At 40.3% G+C, this 19475-nt stretch overlaps 1 protein-coding gene across 16 annotated transcripts in view; it reads left to right on the plus strand.

The window, feature by feature from the left end:
- The window catches only part of Atrx (ATRX chromatin remodeler), a 180666-nt gene extending 177031 nt beyond the window's left edge, over window positions 1-3635 (plus strand). For all 16 annotated transcript variants that reach the window (XM_015986247.3, XM_076562565.1, XM_006992600.4 and 13 more), the window contains one exon: window positions 741-3635. In XM_015986247.3, coding sequence (XP_015841733.1) covers window positions 741-1019 — 279 coding nt within the window. In that variant the 3' untranslated portion in view covers window positions 1020-3635. The remainder of the gene's footprint in view (window positions 1-740) is intronic.
- Window positions 3636-19475: the final 15840 nt, after the last annotated feature.

Consider the following 19475-nt stretch of genomic DNA (forward strand, 5'->3'; position numbering starts at 1 on the left):
CTCTTTCCTTATGATTTTATTTTTCATCTATTCTGGACATTCAGAACTGTCTCAGGACTTTTGCTTCTTCTGTCACTTTCTAATAGCTTCTAAAAGTAGACATTTCAGTGTATTTATTTGGAGAATGGAAGTGATGTCCTGAATAATGTAAGCTCCTATAAAATTGCCTGACTCTTCCAAAAGATACCATATGCCATGATCCTTGATCATCTTTCCCAGCACTGTCTTGACACTAGGGAATCGATTCCTGTGGCTTGAGTTTTACTTAGAAAGCACTGTGGAATCGTGATTATCTTAGGGAATTTGAGACCTTCAGGTAGGAATTACTCCTACTGCAAATGCTTTTCCCCTTGGTTTTCATCACTGAAATGTTTATTTGTCTGTCATCATGTAAAATATTTAAGAGAATGACAAAGAAAGGGGAGTTGACAAAAGTTCTGTAACTAATACTTGAGACTAATCACAGTGCAGGACAGGTTACTATGGCAACTAACCTATATGCTGCCTGCAATACAATAGTCAAGTCATTAAGAGAATTTAGTCCTAAATGGTGTTACTAACTGGTTTCTACAGTAATGGTCTTGTGAATACCATCAAATTAGTAATGGTGATAACAATAATGTGTTTTCCTTTTGGTATGGTACTCCCTTAACAAATTGATTTTGACTCAAAATTTGATACTCGCCTCCTTGAGGCGGGACATACGCTTGTGTATATACAGCTCCCTCTTCTCTCTCCAGTTAATCAGCTGTGTTCAGCGAATACTCATGAACAGAAGGCTCCAGCAGCAGTACAATCAGCAGCAACAGCAACAAATGACTTATCAGCAAGCAACACTGAGTCACCTCATGATGCCAAAGCCTCCAAATTTAATCATGACTCCTTCCAACTACCAGCAGATTGATATGAGAGGAATGTATCAGTCAGTGGCTGGTGGTATGCAGCCACCACCCTTACAGCGCGCACCGCCCCCAATGAGAAGCAAAAATCCAGGACCTTCCCCAGGGAAATCAATGTGATTTTGCACTAAAAATTTAAAGGATTATTAAAATCATAGAAAGAACTTTTATTTTTTTAGGAATCAATGACTTAACAGAACTCAACTGTATAAATAGTTTGGACCCCTTAAATGCCAATCTTCCGTATTAGTTTTAAATTTTTTTAAGTAGGGCATACCATTTCTCTCTGACATTTGTCAGTGATGTTGCCTACAATCTTCTTACACACATTGAGTACAGAAGATATTTCAAATTGTTTTCAGTGAAAACAAATCCTTCCATAACAGTAACAGCTCCACAGATTTCCTCTCTAAATTTTTATGCCTGCTTTTAGCAACCATAAAATTGTCATAAAATTAACGAATTTAGAAATTAATAAAGATTTATATATTCGCTCTTTACATATAAAAACACACAGCTGAGTTCTTAGAGTTGATTCCTCAAGTTATAAAAATACTTTTGTACTTAATCCATTTCTTGATTAAAGTGATTGAAATGGTCTTAATGTTCTTTTGACTGAAGTCTGAAACTGGGCTCCTACTATATTGTCTCTGTGATTAAAAGTTAGATCTAAGGATTATCTTAGACACAGAAGCGTGTGCAATATTCTTAAGTACTACTACTCTAAACGTTGGAGGAGCCTTGCAGTTATCTTAGCATTGTATAAACAGCCTTAAGTACAGTCGAAGACAAGGAAATTCCTTTTTCTTATTTAGTCTTTCTGCCATTTTTTATTTTCAGTTGTATGTGCTGAAATAATTACTGCTAAGATTTCAGGGTTGTGGATTATCTTCTGCACATGAGTTTCCTGTCTCCTGGCACTAGTGGAAACACATCTGTCAGCCATGGTGCCAGTGCTGGTGCTTCATCCTGTTGCTGGCAGTGGGATGCAAACGAAGAAAATCAAGTTAGAGCATTTGAAGAGGTTAGCGCTGAAGTTGTGGTTTTAGGCTCAGCTCACACCCTGTTTAATAAACAACATCAAAATGGCAGAACCATTGCTGACTTTAAGTTCACATGAGGAATGTGCTTTAACAGTCCCCAGTACTTGTCAGTATTGTGAAATAATTCCTCTTAAAGATTAGGATCACTGGCTTCTCTGCTCTTCTTTTTACTCATCACCGTCTTCCTTTTTCCCCAGTTCCTTTACATTGTAGTAAATGTAGTAAAGTTTGATTTTTTTTTCCAGTTTTGATCTCTGGGGTGATTTTTTTTTCTTTTTGCATAAAGTTAATTCACCCAATTCTTAAAGGTTTTTTTTTTTTTACTAGAAAATCATTTTATTTCTTTTTCTAGATCCAAGTTTATGAAAAGTGACATATAATTTTACTCATGCTCAGTTTGATGGCTAGTTTCTTCAGTAAAAAGATTGTGTTTGACTATGGGAGTCAACTCATCATGGCACTACCATTTAGGAAATGATGATGTAACAAGTAGAAATAGATAAAGAAAAGCTGGATGAAGTATTTGTTCTAGGCATCTCTGGACTTGATTGAATTGAACATGAGCTGAACATTGAGCTACAATTGAACATGGTTTTTAGTTGTTTGAATAATGCAAGATTTCCATTTGTATCTTGGAAGAACTAGTGGCAAAAACATCCACACACACTGCATTTATGATGGAGACTATGTGAGGTTTGGTGGCTCCACCTTCCCATAATAAAACACACTAGTAACCTCCATGTATTTGGATATTGTACCAGCTATTTCATCAAGTTTATTTAACGTGGGGGGTGGGGCAGATGTGTGTTTACTTTGGAAGAAATGAAAGAAGCAAGATTTATGAGATAAATATTTGAAAGCAGTATGCTCTGGCCAACTGTTATCAGAATACTTTAAAACTGATTTACTAGACCTGGGAATTTTCAACATGGTCTAATTATTTACTCAAAGACATAGATGTGAAAAATTTTAGGCAACCTTCTAATATGTTTTCACAATGAATTAAGCTATAACTTGAAGAATAGTAATTAGAAGGACTAATTGGAAATCAGAGAGTTTGAAGTAAATCTTGGACCACTTTGCATACACTCTTCTCACTTGACATTTTAGCAACATGATATATGTGCTTTGAGTATAACATCAACTTTTAACAAATATTTAAAGACAAAAATCACATAAGATACTAAAAAGCTCATTTTTATATTTGTTTTAGATGTTTTAAATAGTTGCAATGGCTTAAATGACGATTTAAAATGTTGCTTGTAATACAGTTTTGCCTGCTAAATTCTCCACATTTTGTAACCTGTTTTATTTCTTTGGGTGTAAAGCGTTTTGGCCTAGAATTGTGATATTGTATATGTTTTGTCCCAGTTGTATAGTAATGTTTCAGTCCATCATCCAGCTTTGGCTGCTGAAATCATACAGCTGTGAAGACTTGCCTTGGTTCCTGTTAGACTGCTTTTCAGTTCTGTATTGAGTATCTTACGTACTGTAGAGAAGATGTCACTTCTTCCTTTAAGGCTCTTTTGTAATATATATAAGGACTGGAATTGTGTTTTTAAAAGAAAAGCATTCAAGTATGACAATATACTATCTGTGTTTTCACCATTCAAAGTGCTGTTTAGTAGTTGAAACTTAAACTATTTAATGTCATTTAATAAAGTGACCAAAATGTGTTGTGCTCTTTATTGCATTTTCACAGCTTTGAAAAAAATCTGTGCACATATTGTTTCATAGAAAATGTATAGCTTTTGATGTCCTGTTTAATGGTGGTTCTTTTGCACATTAGTTGTTTACTACTTGGGAGGTCAAGGAGTTTGGTTTTTGAATCTGTTATATACTAAATTCTGTAAAAGGAGATCTCTAACCTCAAAAAGAATTTACATACCAGGAAGCCTTGTGTGTGTTGTTTCAGTTTTGGTTGTCTCTGTGTAATCCAGCCCCATTCCCTGCTTCCCAACATCTATGCCATTCATTTAAGTCAAACAGGGCCACTCCCCACCCTTGTTTTGGGTGCGCACTACCCAGAAGTCCAAGCAGATGCATGGAAACCATAGTACCCGGTTCTAAAAGTGAAACAGTCGGGCGTTGGTGGCGCACACCTTTAATCCCAGCACTTGGGAGGCAGAGCCAGGCGGATCTCTGTGAGTTCGAGGCCAGCCTGGTGTCCAGAGTGAGATCCAGGACAGGCACCAAAACTACACAGAGAAACCCTTTTTGGTTTGAAAGCCAAAACAAAGAAAGAAGTGAAACAGTTTGTAGACTTCCTGAGCATTGCTCACCCCACCCTTTTTTTTTTTTTTCATTAACTCAGTTTCTTCCAGACAAAACTTGAAAAGCAATTACTTGTCCTAGTAACCAGGATTTCCTTGGAAGAAGATACCACATGTTTGTAGTTCTTCAAGTAAAATAGGTTAGTTCTTTTGCATGTTTGTTTCATTCAAAGTTATATTCAGGTCATGACCAATCTAGTATCACCAAGCCCATCTCATGTGACTTTTGACTGTCTCAAATCTATCGTTAGAGAAATCCACCATTGCCCCTCTACCCCCTAAGTCTGTGACTGGGCCAATCCCAGAAGAGTTATCAGGTTACAGAAATACTTTCATCTGTGTTGAGTGTGCATGCACAGGCGTGCACGTGCTTGTATATGTGAGTGTTCTAAAAAAGCTATGCTTCTCTGCCAAGTAATTAAGCTCAGTCTCACTAGTGTTGGGTCTAAGAATGCAATAGTACCTCACCCTAAGAGTGTCCAGCCCTAGGGGATGCACTGCCACAATATTCTCAGTATACATAAAAACCTCTCCTGAGTTACCTGCCTGACACTAGCCATCAGCTAAGGGTGTTAGTGACCAATTTGTCGAGAGAGCATACTCTGGACACATCACAATCTGTTGAGCAAGGCAATGCTTTACGTTCATTCTGGGTATGTGCCTGTACTGCCCTTCTCTGGCGGAGGAACCAGGAGAGGGTGGGAGCTTGGCTGTCATCTCTGAGGGATCAGATGACTTCTAAGAGACCTCCACCTGTTCCGGTGTGCCAGTTCCATCCCTGTAGTCCTCATACTAAATAGGTGTTGGCTTTCAGCAACGGTGAATAGAGATGGCTTATCAGAGAGAGGGATGATGGGCTTTGTTTCAGGTATAGGAGGAGAAAGTGTAGTATTGAAAGGAAGGGGACAAAGGTCAGGAGGGATGGAGAGAGACCCTGAAGTAAATGGAAGGCCTTAAGATTCTCAATGAGTAATTTAATATTGAGGACAACTAGGGTTTGTAAAGCAGGTGATGTGTTCAAAGTAGCAGGTAAAGATGGAGATTTAGGGTGGGGTAATTTGAATGGGTTAGAATGCAAAGTGAAGAAAGATTGGAGACTACAAGACAGATAATGAGTTCTGTATTCAGTGACTACAGATAATTTGAAGGACAAAAGGAAACCCAGCATTAAGAGATTGTATAGGATAGTAGATATAAATGGTGTTTGTAAGAAAAACCTACTACTTCCTTTTACCTATGTCCCCAGGAGTCCAGATGTCAGGATTCCAGTTTTCATTGACTGTTTGATTATTCTTTCAAAGTGATATGTCCATTAGTGACATCTTTGTTCTTCTGCAGAAAGTAAGCTTTTCTCAAGCCAATTCACTTCTGGTCTTTGGATACAGGGTCTCAGTGTCTCAGGTCTTCCTGGCTGGCCTCAAAACAGCAAGGGCTTACAAGTGGGAGCCACCACGCCCTGCATCGAGCCAATCCATCAAAAAGCCTGATCGATTGAGACGGATTCATTCAGAGCGCTAGTGTCTCTAGTCAATGTCTTATTTTTTATAAGGTCCTCTGAAGATTTTCAAAGTGTTTTGGAATTATTGTGTGTTGACCTATACAATGTCTGTGAGAGCTGCAAGGGAAATAATTACATTCTTTTAATAACAGTAAAAATGAGACCAAAGTCAAATCCATAGCATATAAGAAGCACAAGATAGATTCCAGTTGAAGGCTTTTGAGAGCTTCGTGTCTCATTTGGAAAGGGGGTGGGGCTATAAGACCTGCGAGAAGACAAGATTTCCACGTAATTTCCCAAGTTCCTCTCAGCTCCCAGAGTTAAGAGTTTAACTGTGAGCAAAGCACTGTGAAGCCAAAAAGACTGTGTGTCTAGGGTTACAGGGTGAGTTTGAGAACAGCGTTAGAAATCCTTTCCCTGTGGCTAACCCTCTCCCCTACTAAGCTATACCTTTTCTTTTCCTCTTGTTTAGAAAAATGAGAGGTCTGACAGGCATTTTAATGACAAAGCAGATAAGTCACGTTGTAATTGGCTCTAATTACCGCTTCCACTAGCTGTAACCTCCTTTATCTTTTGCCCAGAGGCACTCCCAGAGCTGTGTGGCTCTTACTGCCTCTGGAACGCATTGCAGAAAATGCAAAAATTATGTTTCCAAGGGGCTCATGCTTAGACCCTAGCTGCGTGGTTGGAATGAGTATAAGAAAGCATCGAAGTAAATATAAACTGGCCTTTTCGAAGCCAGCTTTTAAAGCAAACAATTGGTAACTTCCCATTCTGTTGTTCACAACTGGGAGGAAAAAAACGACAATGACAACAACAAAACCCAAATGGTCCAGTCTGGATGAAGTTTATAGTGAGCGTGAGGAGGCGGTATTTACATCGGCACAGCATGTACCTTCCTTTGAGGTAGAAGTTCACAGTCCAACTGTGTGACAAACACGAAGAATGAAATATCTTTTTTTTTTCTTTCTGTAGCTGCGTGTCCCCACATGCCAGCAGGAAAGCAGGTAGAAGCCTGTGAATAAATTTCAATGAAAACAAAACCAAAGTTAAGAAAAGGAGGCGGGAACTGTGCTGTAGAGCCATCAGAGGTCTTGTTAGTTCATCCCCAGCCCTTAGCTTTCCAACAAGACAGCTGGAAGAGGTTGGGCTTCCAAGGCTTTAGTGAGGCAGGGCTGCTTGGAGCGTGTGTGTCCACGCTCAGCCAAGGAGACACTTGCAGGGTCTCCATCCTCTTTTCCCACCTCCTGGATGTCCTAAACTCAAACCAAGTGTGGGTCCCCAATCTTTACCCTTCTCCACACTGGATTCCCCCAAATCTACTCCATACATACAGCCGCCTTATAATGCTTAAAAGGGGACCTCCTAGAATCAAAGGATGCTGGAGCTCGGAGGACTGTAGGAAAACAAAGGAGAGACGGAGTGCGTGCGGCCTGCGCTGCGCCTGTCTTCTTCCTATTCCAGTCCTTTCGACTCCCTTCAGATGTGGGTACAACATTCAATTCCACTTGGGTTTTTTTCAGTCTGTCAGGCAATATTAGGTGCCTTTTCAGAGTAATTTTCACTGAACTAACTTCAAATGAGCACTGCTCTTGGGGAGTGGAAGAATATGTGAACCAAAAAGGGGGTGGGGTGGGCAAACTGCAAACAACCCAGCATGAAAGGGAAGACCCAGGAATAGCCCCTAAGCCGTTAATTCGGCGCCCAGCCCATTGGCCTCAGGATTTTGTTTCAGAGGGATATTTAATTTGTTTAAAAGGTTCTTCTTTCACCACACTTACCATGGACTAAACTGATGGGGTCCAAGAGCTTTGTGCATCTCTGGGTCCAATGGCTAGGATGGATTCACTCAGCCTTTCTCAGGCCAGGTGCCTGTAGCAAGTACTTCAGAAACCTCTATTTAGAATGAGAAATGTTGATGTAGTCACAGGCACAAACTACAAGGCTCTATGTTAAGAACACTCTCTTCCAGCCAACAGAGCTGGCTCGGTGGTTAAGAGCACTTGTCGCTCTTGCAGAGGACCGGGGTTATATCCTCAGCATCTGTATGGTGGCTCACAACCATCTGTAACTCTAGTTCCAGGTGATCCGATACTCTCTTCTGACCCCTGTGGGCACCAGCTACATGTGCTGCACATACATACATGAAGGTGAAAACACTCATACACATAAACTAAATGTAAAAAATATTTTAAAATCGCCATTAGAATATGCAGAACTAGCCGGGCGGTGGTGGTGCATGCCTTTAATCCCAGCACTCGGGAGGCAGAGCCAGGTGGATCGCTGTGAGTTCGAGGCCAGCCTGGGCTACCAAGTGAGCTCCAGGAAAGGCGCAAAACTACACAGAGAAACCCTGTCTCGAAAAACCCAAAAAAAAAAAAAAAAGAATATGCAGAACTATTCCTGTGTTATAGGCATGTGCTGTAAGGACCATGAATAGCGTACATATTTGCAAAGAACTGAAAGACTGCAAAACAATTTTCATACACTACAATCACTCCCACCTCGTTCTGTCATTTCATACCTTAGAATCTTTTCTCACATAGCAAACAGGCTTTATTGAATGCTTTGAACGTCAAGGGCATTATGCTCAGTTGCTTTTTGTTTTTCTTGTTTTACAGGCGAGGAAATGGGTTTAAAATAATAGAGTTCTATGCAGTGTCATGCTAACTAGAAGAGGCAGGTTTCGGAGTTCTTCCTTGCACTACCACTGAAGTCCAGCCCTTTGAAAGCTGGTCATACCCCTTCCTTCACGATTTTGATCTTGTTTTGTGGTTTTTTTTCTTTGTGTAGCCCTGGCTGTTCTGAAACTCACTCTGTAGACCAGGCTGGCCTCAAACTCAGTGATCTGCCTGCCTCTGCGTCCCAAGTGCCGATTAAAGGCAAGTACCACCACCACCGGCCATTTTGATCTTTTATCTAAAGCAAGGCTTTAAAACAAGAATCTCTGACCCTATGAGTGTTTTCAAGGTACTCTCTTGTGTCCTCGCAAGCAGCACCCAGGGCACATGATGCCTTTTCATTCCCTTCCTTGATCCAAACAGGTGTCTAAAATCACAAGTAGGAAGACTAAAACCTTTCCCACTTGTCACAAATAATTATTTTGGACATAGAGGTCTTATGTTTCCTCCTGCCTCAGGCAAGTGCCTGAACTCATGTTTAATACTTCCTCAGGAGCTCAATTAGTCACTAGTTGAGAAGCCTAAAGGGTTAAGTATTCTGAACGAATTGAGTATTCATGGTTTTGCCTGATAAAGTTCACTTTTTTTTTGTTTTGTTTTTTGAGACAGGGTTTCTCTGTGTAGTTTTGGTGAAGTTCACTCTTGTGAGAGACCTGTAATCCCTGTAGAGAGTAGGCTGAAACAGGACAATTGTGAGTTCAGAGGCCAGCCTGGCTATATAATAAGACTTAGTTTCAAAAACAGACTGGAGAGATGACGCAGTAGTTAAGAGCCCTCATCTCATATTGGGTAGCTTACAAGTGCCTATTAAGTGCAGTTCAAAGATATCCAGCATCCTCTTCTGACCCCTGTGAGAACCTGCACACACTGTGGCCTACATTCACACAGACAGACACACGTGCACAAATGCATGCATGCTTGAGCACACAAACACATAAGTAAAAACTTATTAAATAAATGAAAATGAATGATTTATTTCAGCTTCGAGGAATAAATATTCAGCTCAGATTAGTATAAACAAATAAAGGGTATATTTTTAAAAAATATTTATTTATTATATATACAGTATTCTGCCTGTATGTATGCCTGCATGACAGAAGAGGGAACCAGATATCATTATAGATGGTTGTGAACCATCATATGGTTGCTGGGAATTGAACTCAGAACCTCTGGAAGAGCAGCCAGTGCTCTTAACCTCTGAGCCATCTCTCCAGCCACCAAGGATATTCTTAAAAGACTACTGGCTGGGTCTGTGGAACAAAAGAGAGAACCTCAAAACAGACCCACATAAATGTTAAGATTATTCAAACTTAAATTGTTGAACAATTGTGGCACATGCCTTTAATCCCAGCACTTGGGAGGCAGAGGCAGGCAGATCTCAGAGTTTGAGGCCAGCCTGATGTATAGATCAAGTTCAAGGACAGCCAGGGCTACACAGAGAAACTCTATCTTGAAAACCCAAAATGATGAAGTTAATGATCAATCAATGAATTAAGAAAGCATCTAAGGAGAGGCCTGCGGCTGTAGCAGAACTCTAGAGCAGAGGCTCAGCACAGGCAGTGCTCTGGGTTCCATTCCCACGCCACAAACCAGGACAGCCAGAGTGGCATCTAGAATGCGAGCATGTAGACATGAAGAACAAGGGAGTCATTCAACTCAGGACTAACATCAGCAGAGCCACTCTTTTCACTATGGTTTTCTCCAGACAGCACTAGCTCATGCAACAAAACCACGTGAAAAAATCGTAGAAGGCATTCGACATTACTGTTATTTGTACACAACATGATTTGTAGCATCAGTATTTGTCAGTGTTTTTAGAAGTGGTTCATCTTTACCAAAATGAAGAACCTAATTGGGCAATATCATTTCTCTCAAAGATTCCCTGAAATAAAGCACAGTAATGCATGCATAAATAATATAGCAAAGATGCTCACCAAGGTGACTGAGGTGAAATGGGCATGATATTCATGATAACTTTCTAGTAATATTGTGAATGAAAACACAAGTATCAACACATACTATCAACATTAACAGGATAACTGTGAAACCTGGGAAGAGACTGTGTTTTTAGGAACTAAATTTTTGAATGCATACCTATCTGTTGTTTTGTAAATATGGGGCAATGAAGGTGTTTTCCAGTTTCTAATTTGTACATTGTACCCAAAGCAACCATTTTCAACTTTCAGCTTCATTGCTGAAAATAATTGTAAGCCTATTTCTCATCATAATTTTTAATTACATTTTTTCAGTCTCATTTGAAAAAAAAAAAAAGAACAAGGAGTTGCTGGGCAGTGGTGGCACACGCCTTTAATCCCAGCACTCAGGGGGCAGAGGCAAGCGGATCTCTGTGAGTTCGAAGCCAGCCTGAGCTACAGAGTGAGTTCCAGGAAAGGCTCCAAAGCTACACAGAGAAACCCTGTCTCAAAAAGAAAAAGAAAAAGAAAAAGAAAAAGAAAAAGAAAAAGAAAAAGAAAAAGAAAGAGAAAGAGAAAGAGAAAGAGAAAAAGAAAAAGAAAAAAGTAAGGGAGTCAGTAAAACAAATGCAGGTAGCAAAGAACAGAACTCAGAATCGGCTTCTTCCAAGAAATGGTACTCTGTACTTATGCACAAGAGATCACATGCCAATAGCTGCCACAGTGCAGCACGTGTAATTAAATGGTGGTACAGGCAGAATGGGGATCTACAATGTAAGCCTACTGTCCTACTACTACAATGTAAGGCAATGGAAAATTCAGGTTGTGGGTGGGACTTGGGCTGCTGATCAATTGACTCTGAAATGGAGGTGTGTAGCCTAGCTTGCTTTCATGGGTCCAAATAATCACAAAGCCCTGGAAAATGGAGGCAGAAAAGAATATAAGGATTTATTGGAGACAACCACCAACCTTTGTCCTATTTACCACTATTCCTTTTTTCCTGGTCATGATTAAAATTATAGTGCAATACAATTTCCATCCTACTTTCCCCTTTAAATTATCCTGGGATAATTTAATTCCAGTGTTGTTTAAGATATTTGTAAACCTCATTTTGTTTTTGTCATGTTTTAGACAAGGTCTTACAATGTTGGTCAGGTCTTCCTGGAACTCCCTATGTGGGTCAAGCTAGCCTCAAACATGGCAATCCTCCTGCTTAGCCTCTTTGGTGCAGGGTTATAGGCATGGGCCATCACACATGGCTTTGTAGTAACATTTTTTTTCTTTTAAGACAAGGTCTCACAATGTGGCCATAGCTGACTAGGAGCTTGCCATGATCCTCCTGCCTCTGCCTCCTGAGTGCCATGATTAAAGGCCTGTGCCAATACACCTGGCTGTTTTATGTGGATTCTTGCAAGGCAAGTATTTTACTGGCTGAGCTATCTACTCAGCCTCATCTTCCTTTTCTTTATTGCAATCAATAGGTAGCCTCCACATAACAAACCAGGCACAGTGGTACACACTTGTAATCCCAGTACTGGAGAGGTGGACGCAGGTGGATCCCTGGAGCCCGATGGCCTGTCAGCCTAGTCTAATTGGCAAGTCCCAGATCCTTGTTTCAAAAAACAAGGTAGCTTCTCCTTAGTGTGGTCTTTGTGACTTCCACCTTGGAAGGATCAGAAGGTGCAGAAGGTAATGGAACAACATCAACCTCATCCTCAGACACTCGCAAAGTAGATCTGACATTCAGCTATGGCTCTATGAGCAAGTGGTTATGTGGATAGAGGGGTAGATTATTGGTTTGGATGGGTCCATGAGCCTTCTACTAGATGGTACAGAAGAGGGTCACTCTAAAACAAAGTCAAGAAAACAACTGGGTCAGATAGTGCTAAAAGGAGATCTACTCTGCTACAAAGAGTTTCCAACTAGAAATGATCAAGAATGCCAAAGGTTGAGAAGGTAATACAGTGTTTTTTTTTTTCTTTAAGGTTTCTTCTGCTTATCAGCAGAAGTCTAAAACATTATCAGCACAGTCTAAAACATTTATTCATATGATTTCAGTGGCCCCTATTATTTTTGTTATCAGGTGACAAAAATGCTGTTAGATTTTTGTTAACAATTAAGACAAACAAGTGAAAGGTAGACAGACCCACCCAGATAAGCTAGACCATCCTGGGCAATCTCAAAGTCAGTTGATGAGCAACCTGATTTCCATCTGCCTTACTTCTGTTTTGCCAAATAAAAAACAGGGACTGACACTCAGGGTTAGCCTCTGACCTCCACATGCCCACACACAAGCACCTCCTTGCATACATATGAGTACAACCCCCAATAAATAGGTGATACTTAACTCTAAAACTAAATAACTAAGGAAACGGCATGATAACTAGTCATAATGATGTACCATAACTTAGAGCCATTTTTCTGTTACTTAAAGTTAGTGTGGGTTTTTATGCACAATGCTTCAATGAGATTCTTTATGAATCTTTGCATTTGAACCAGTGATGTAGATTCACTGGTTTAAAGACATGATTGATCATTTTTAAACTCTTTTTCTCTTGTAGCACTGGAGATCGAACCCAGGGTCTTTTGCATGCTAAGCAGATGTTCTACCACTAGGTTATATCTGCAGTCCCAAGATTCCATATATATATGAATATATGTATTCATTCCAGTATGATTATGCTTACTTAGTTCTTCATATCCTCATTGGTTCAAGCATTGTATTAGTCTGCCCTCTATCATTGTGGCAAAATACCTGAGATAAACAACTTGTAGGAATGAAGTTTGAGCTGAACATGGCACCACATACCTGCCATTCCAATACTTGGGAAGTAAGACAGAAGGATCAGGTGTTCAAGGCCAGCCAGAGCTATACAATCAAACTGTCTTGAAAAAAAATTCCCAAAAGAGAACACTAAAACTTTTTTAATTTCATGGGCAAACTTTGCTTCATTTTTTTTTTTGCATTTTATTAATTGCTTTTTGGGTTGAAGCATATTTTTAAAATAAATGACCTGTCTCATTTGGTCAATTTTTTATGTGCTTTGTTTACATTATATTGGAAACACAATGGTTTTTATTATAGATGTGTATGAGTCCTATATTCTGCATGTTAAAAATAATTTTTTAATTTTGTGGTAAATGTCTCACCGCATCTCTTTTACCTTTTATTTTATTACTTTTTATATTTAGAAGTGTCAAACTTCTTAAAATGTTCTTGGTGGTTTCATCCTTTGATAGCATATTGAGCACGGTCTGTAATAACCAGTGTCTTAGTCACTGTTCTATTGCTGTGAAGAGACACCATGACCAAGGTAACTCGTATAAGAAAACATTTAACTGGGGGCTTGCTTTCAGTTTCAGAGGCTTAGTCCATTATCATCATAGTGGGGAGCATGGCAGTATGCAGGCAGACACTGGAGCAGGAGCTGAGAGCTACATCCTAATCTGTAGCAGAGAGAGCCACTGGGCCTGGCGTAGGCTTTAGAATCCCCAAAGCCCACCCCCACTGACGCACTTCCAACAGGACCGTACCTCCTAATCCTTTTCATTAGTTCCACTCCCTGGTGACTAAACACTCAAATATATGAGTCTATGGGGGCCATTCTCATTCACACCACCACAACTAGAAAGAAACATGGATATGCGGAAAGTGCAAGAAGCACTTTTGTGGAGAAGCACAGGGAAGGGACATTGCTGTTAAGAGGGAGGGCATCTATGGCAAGTGTGTGTGTGGGGGGGCAAAGATAACACACACTTATTTTCACACTCTCAAGTGTGTATATCTTTGGTCCATTGAAGTTTTAAAATATTTATTTATTTGCACTTTATGTATATGGGTGTTTTACTTGCATACATGCAAGAGCAGCAAATTAAACCCAGTCCTTGTCCTATTGCCTTTTTTGTGTTACATGAACAGTCTTGGGCATGCTAGGCAAATACTCTACAACTGAGCGCTCATCATCTTCTATAAGGATGCCACTACTAATGAATGGGAGACGTTTTTCAACACTTGCTGCAGGGGTATCTGGATATACACATACAGAAGAATGAAGTTGGAACTCCACCTCACACCATATTCAAACATCTACCCAAAATGATCTATGACCTAAATGTAAGATATAAAATCATAAAGCTAGAAGACTTTGGGTTAACTCACAGTTTCTTATATATGACACCAAAAATATGAGCCATTAGAGAAGAAAAATAAACTGGACTTCATTAAATTAAAAGTTTTGTGCACTACATGACATGGTTAAGGCCAGATATTATGGCTCATACCTGTAAACCTAACACTTGAGTGGATGAGACGTGAAGATTGCCACAAATCTCAGGTTATCCTGGTCTAGCTGGGAAGTTCTGGGAAAGCCTGTGCTGCAACCCTCACCTCCCAAACTGACATTACCGAGAAAGTGATGGGGTTGAGGATTCAGCTCAATGGCAGGGTGTTTGCTGGCCAGCGCAAATTTGATATGGGGTGGGTAGAGAAGGAAAGGGAGGAAGGAAAAGAAGGAAGGAAGGAAGGAAGGAAGGAAGGAAGGAAGGAAGGAAGGAAGGAAGGAAGGAAGGAAGGAAGGAAGGAAGGAAAGAGAGAGACTGAAGAGTGGGAGAAATATTAACAAATCATATAGCTGATACTGGACTTACATGAATAGGAGACGGGTTTACACCTAGTACTCCAGATGCTGAGGATTGTGAGCTCAAGGCCAGTCTAGCCTACATAATGAGGCCTTGTCTCAAAAATCAAGACTATATAAATAAACTCAATAACATAAGACAAAACCACTTAAAATGCACCAAGAGCTGAGTGGGGATGGCACACACCTGCAATCAAAGCACTTCAGAGCCATAGGTAGGTAGGTCACAAATTGGAGGCCAGCATGGGCTACATAGTGAAAACTTGTTTTTGAAAACCATACAAAAATCAGTAACATTTCCTAATAGCAACGTAGAAAAAGACTTCAGAAGACAATTCAACATATAACAGTAATGAAATGTAGTTGAGTGTGATCATATTTAAATCACTGATGAAAAAATGAGGAAAATACAAATATATAGATATAGATATATAGATTATGCCCATATATATTGGAAGAATTAATACTGTTAAGCTGCCTGTATTACTCAAAGTGATCTACATATGCAACACAACCCCTACCAAAATTCCAATTCTACTTTTTTTGTTTTTAGAAAGGGTCTCACTATGTAGTTCTGGCTGACCAGGATGGCCTCAAACTCACAGAGATCTACCTGCTTCTGCCTCCCAAGTGTTAAAATAAAAGTATGAGGTGCCATACTAGGCCCCCACTTCCATTTGTTTTTACAGAAAGAATAAAAGCAATCCTTAAATGTGCACAGAATCACAAAAGAATTCACATAGCAGACAGAGATAGGTTGGTGGTAGGTAGGTAGGTAGATAGGTAGATAAATGATAGAGATAGAAAGAGATAAATATGAGATAGAGATAGATAGATAGATAGATAGATAGATGGATAGATAGATAGATAGATAGATAGATAGATAGATAGATAGATAGATAGATAGATAGATAGATAGACAGATAAATGTATTAGGGATAGAACTCAGTGCCTTGTTTGTGTTAGGCAAGTGCTCCACCACTGAACTACCTCTCCAGATCCTGAACCAAAGTAATTTTGACAAAAAGAACAAAATTGGAAACGTCATACTCCATGATTGCAATATCTTATAAGGAAATTGTAATTGAAACAGCATTGTACTGGCATAAAAACAGACATATTGACCACTGGAACAGGATTTGAAAGGCCAGGAATAAATTCATGGATTGATGGTCAATTTGTTTTCAGAAAAGTTGCCAAGAATACATATTGTAGAAAGGATAATCCCTTCAATAAATGGTGTTGGGGAAACTGGATAGCCACATACAAAAGAATGAAATTGGATCTTTATTTCACACCATCTGCAAAAATCAACTCAAAATGGATTAAGAAATTAAATGTATGACTTGAAACTGTAAAATTACTAGAAGAAAACATACGAGAAATGTTACACATTGAACTGGGCAATGGTTCTTTGGACATGATCCACAAAGCCAGGATTTAAAAAAAAATGAGAGAAAAAGTGGGGGTGGACTGTAATCCCAGTATTTGGATCAGGTATGTCATGGTGAAAAGGTTTGTTCCCTCCGAAACTAAAATTCAATTGGAGTTTAAGATCATCCTCAACTACAAAGCTAGTTCAAGGCCAGCTTGGGCTGCTTGAGACTCTGTCTTAAAAAAAATTGAAGAAGAGAAGAGAAGAACGTGAGGGGTAGTGAAGGAAGGGGAGAGGTAAACGAAGGAAGGAAGGGCAGGAGAAAGGAAGAAAGAATGAATTCAACCATGTGGAGTAAGAGAAAACATTTGCAAACAATTTTTCTGCTAAAAGGTTAATATCCAAAACATGTAAGGAACTCAAACAACTCAATAGGAATAAAATAAACAATTCAATTAAAACATGAGTGAAGGGAGCTGGGGAGTAGCCCAGGGACAGAATGCTTGGCTATTATAGCACTTTGGGGTCCATTTCTGGCATTTCCAAACAAAATGAAGCAAAACAAAGGGGAACGGAGTTGAGCAGATGGACAGGTGCTTCTCAGAAGACCACATGCCAATGGCCAGAAGGTATAGGAAAACGCTGAGCTAAGCATCACTAATTGTCAGGGAATGCAAACCCAAACCTGAAAACCACAATGTACCTGGCCACAGTACAGTGGCTCTGAAAAGAATAAGTCTCCCTTGGGCCCCTGGACTCGATGTTTCCAGGCAACTATACTAACACAAGTGAGGTGGGATGGGATGACTTAGCTATCTGTGCAAGCATGAAAACTGAGTATGGCTCTCTAGCACCCACATAAAAAATTGGGTAAGCACATCCAGTAATCTCCACACTGGGGAGACAGAGACAGGAGGATTCCCAGGGGCTTATTGGCCAGTCAGCATAGCCTAATTGGTGAATAGAGGCTTGGTGAGACACACTGTGGACGTAAGATGGAGAGTGCCTGAAGAAGACATCCAAAGTCAATCCCTGACCTTCTGATGTATGTGTATACATGGGCACACACCCATACAAACATGTACATACACCAGACTAAGTGCTGGTGAGGATGCAAAGGAAAGGGAATCACTGCACATGGTGATTGGTATTGGTGGGAATGGACATTAGTATAGGCCACTAGAGAAAGCAGTATGGTGAACCCTCAAAACAGAGCTGTGGTGATATATTGTGTGTCCTAATAAAATTCACTTGAAGATCTCAAGTGCTCAGATTAAAGGCGTGTGACTCCCAAGTATTGGGATTAAAGGTGTGTGCCACCACTGCCTGGCTCTGTTTCTCTCCCAGACTGAATCTATCTCATGTAGTCCAGGGTGGCTTTGAACTCACAGAGATCCAGATGGATCTCTGCCTCCCGAGTGCTAGGATTAAAGGTGTGCGCCACCACTGCCTGGCATCGATGTTTAATCTAGTGGCTTGTTCTGTCCTCTGATCTTCAAGCAAATTTCATTAGGGTACACAATATATCACCACACAGAGCCTTTAATCCCAGCACTTGGGAAGCAGAGGCAGGCATAGATCTCTGTGAGGTTGAGGCCAGCTTGGTCTACACATTGAGTGCCAGGCCAGCCAGGACTACACAGTAAGAACCTGTCTCAAAACAACAGCAGCAGTTAAAGTAGAATAATTACTGGCTGTGCGTGGCACATCTGTAATCCCAGCATGTAGGAAATGGAGGCAAGGCCCTTTCACAAACAGACAGACAGAAACCCTGTCCTGTGAGCCAGCAGTCTTACTATCAAGAAACCAAAGGAAGTGAAATTCAGACTCATACCCCTGAGTACACTGTAACATTAGTCACAGTAGCCAAGACCCAGATTCACCCTCCGAACACTGCAAAGGCTGAACGAATAAAGACAGCATGGTAGAAACACATTGGAATACTAGTGCTTGCTTGTTTGTTTATTGAGACACTGTGTCTAATCACTAAGCATCCCCTTGAAAGTGTGGTCTTCACACCTCCATCTCCCAAGTGCTGCGATTCCACCCTTATACCACTTTGCCTGCTTTTATGTGAAGGCAAACGTTCTATTTCTTGACCCACATTCCCAGCCCCAAGAATATTAGTTTGTAAAAAGAAATTCTCTCTCTCTCTCTCTCTCTCTCTCTCTCTCTCTCTCTCTCTCTCTCTCTCTCTCTCTCTCTCTCTCTCTGTAGGGGTGTTTGGTTGTTTTTGAGACAGGGTCTCACTGTGTAGCCTGACTGGCCTAGAACTAGCTATATTCATCAAGCTGGTCTCAAACTCTTACAGATATCTGCCTGCCTCTGCCTCCCAAATGTTGGGATGAAAGGTGTGTGCCCTTCCAGCTGGCTTTAAAAAGAAATCTTGATGTTTGTGACAACAAGATGAACTTGTAAGTCTTTATGCTAAGTGCAATAAGGCAGACACAGAGAGACAAATACCACCTGGTTTTGCTTATATGTACCATCTCAGAAAAAAAATCAAGCTTCAAGGTGCAAGGTTAGGATGATGGTCATTGGGGGGTGGTGGGGGATGGGGAATTGATGTAAGGATGCAAACGTTCAAGTAGACTCTTTGAAATTCGTTGTGCAGTACGGTGATAATAATGGACAATAATGTATATTTCAAAACAACGCTTGGGGCTGGAGAGATGGCACAGCAATAGGAGCGCCCGCTGTGCTTGCTGAGAACCTGAGTGTGCTGCCCGGCACCCACAGGGTGGCTCACAACCCTTCACGACTCCAGTTCCAGGGGATCATATGCCCCCTTTGGTCTCCTTAGGCACTAAGCACACATGTGATGCACATGCATATATGCAGACAAAACACTCGTACACATCAAATAAACTAATATATCTAAAAACAATCAAAAGAACATTATATGTTCAAGTCTCACTATAAAATAAGTGTGATAATTAATATGTTGATTAGCCTAAGTCAATCATTCAGCATGGTACATATATGTCAAATTATTAGATTATATCCTATAAATATATGCAATTACAATTTGTCAGTTAAAACTAGTACTAATTCAAAACATCATAATGAGATGCCAGTTCACACCTAATTAGTATTACTATAAGAATGATGAGAAGCACCAGGCGGTGGTGGTGGTGGTTGGTGGTGCACGCCTTT

This window comes from Peromyscus maniculatus, chromosome X (assembly GCF_049852395.1).
Source record: "Peromyscus maniculatus bairdii isolate BWxNUB_F1_BW_parent chromosome X, HU_Pman_BW_mat_3.1, whole genome shotgun sequence".
NCBI lineage: Eukaryota > Metazoa > Chordata > Mammalia > Rodentia > Cricetidae > Peromyscus > Peromyscus maniculatus.